This window comes from Opisthorchis viverrini, assembly GCF_000715545.1.
Source record: "Opisthorchis viverrini unplaced genomic scaffold opera_v5_373, whole genome shotgun sequence".
Classification (NCBI taxonomy): Eukaryota; Metazoa; Platyhelminthes; class Trematoda; order Opisthorchiida; family Opisthorchiidae; genus Opisthorchis; species Opisthorchis viverrini.
In genome coordinates, this window is record NW_008752034.1 from 114,244 (window position 1) to 115,704 (window position 1,461).

At 42.7% G+C, this 1,461-nt stretch overlaps 2 protein-coding genes across 2 annotated transcripts in view; one reads left to right on the top strand and one right to left on the bottom strand.

Moving 5' to 3' along the window:
- Window positions 1-781, bottom strand: part of T265_15171 (hypothetical protein) — a gene marked incomplete at both ends in the record, with an annotated part of 7,450 nt that extends 6,669 nt beyond the window's left edge. The window contains one exon of the mRNA XM_009176911.1: window positions 560-781. Coding sequence (XP_009175175.1) covers window positions 560-781 — 222 coding nt within the window. The remainder of the gene's footprint in view (window positions 1-559) is intronic.
- T265_10519 (hypothetical protein) overlaps window positions 1-1,461 on the top strand; it is a gene marked incomplete at both ends in the record, with an annotated part of 19,110 nt that overhangs the window by 8,990 nt on the left and 8,659 nt on the right. The gene's annotated exons all lie outside the window — the stretch shown is intronic.

The following is a 1,461-nucleotide window of genomic DNA, read 5'->3' on the forward strand; positions in this document are numbered from 1 at the left end:
CTCGCGTCTGCAATGCGCAGCCACCTATCCCCCCAAATCATCGGTGAACGAAACTGCGGCAGCTACAACCACAGTACAACGAGTACGCGGTTATTACAGCTGACAATGATGATGATGCTGATGTTCACTTCTGTGAGTCTTTTTTCTTCGGCAGTAGGCACTGGAGCGGGTTAGCAGCAGATACCACAGGTCGGCGAATCAGCAGATATAACAAATTGGTTCCAGATAATTTGTGGCCAATGCAAACCGTAAAGCCGCAATCACAAAGGAAGAATTCCAAGAAGAGCTTTCACGCAATCCTCAATTGGGCAGCAAGTGAAATCTCGCTTTAGCAAAGGAGTTATAGAACCAGGTGGGCAAAATTAGTCTTAGTCGTTTGGCTCTCCCATTCAACGGAGTGCGAAAACTTTGCATCCAGACTACAAGAGTGTTCGTGAAAGCCAAATTAATGGTAAGGGAAGTGCAGGTGGTGATATCGAGCCAGCAATCTTACACAGAAATGTTGATGAATGTACTTTTGAGTTTTTTCTACTAATCAGTCCATCTTTCAGTCACTTACTGCACCAATTCGACCTGACTCTATCCATACCCTTGGTATCTGAATCGGTTGGTCCTCGAGTGAAGTTTTCTCATCATCATCATCATCATCATCATCATCATCATCATCATCATCATCATCATCATCATCATCATCATCATCATCATCATCATCATCATCGTCATCATCATCATCGTCATCATCGTCATCACCATCACCGTCATCATCATCATCATCATCATCATCTTATCAATCAACGTTCTTTAGCAGTAAAGAAATTTCGGAATAAGATAAGTCACCAAGTTCTATGAAATATGTAGCTGGTTCCAACTCCAACTTCCAGTTATTTTTGCCTTTGGATGGTGTTGCGGAAACCAGTCATTGCTATGAACTGGCTACCCTCGGTGCTCGAGTCCAACACAGTCATCCGTTTATTATTTCTCCGAAAGTCCAGTCAGGAAGCTGATGAAAACTTTAATCTACAGATTCACCAAGTAGGATAAATCCCAAATTTCAATCACTTTTGTTTGATAACTGAACACCAGAAGCTTTTAAGTGTGAAAGTGGAAAAATACCCGAACATGTTGAATATCTTTTCAGATGAAAAGTGCAATGTTCTTTACGCAGCATATTTGGTCGATAGGAGAGACTCATTTGCGTCCCTGATTTGCAAACTGGTTGGCCCATGTTTAGTTTTTTGTTTGTGACCATTCCATTCGGGTACAACTGACAGTTATAGCAGTGGGTCTTTCGGTCCTTCTTTAGTCTTATAAGTCGCCTTATATCAGAAAAAAAACAACTTGGAAACTCTTCGTAAAGGAAACTACTCACAAGGTTGCTGAAAACTCTTCGACAGCCCACGACCGGTTTTGCCCTCCTTGGGGCTCATCAGAAAGGCGCGCGGTCCCCGAGTTCCCGTCAAC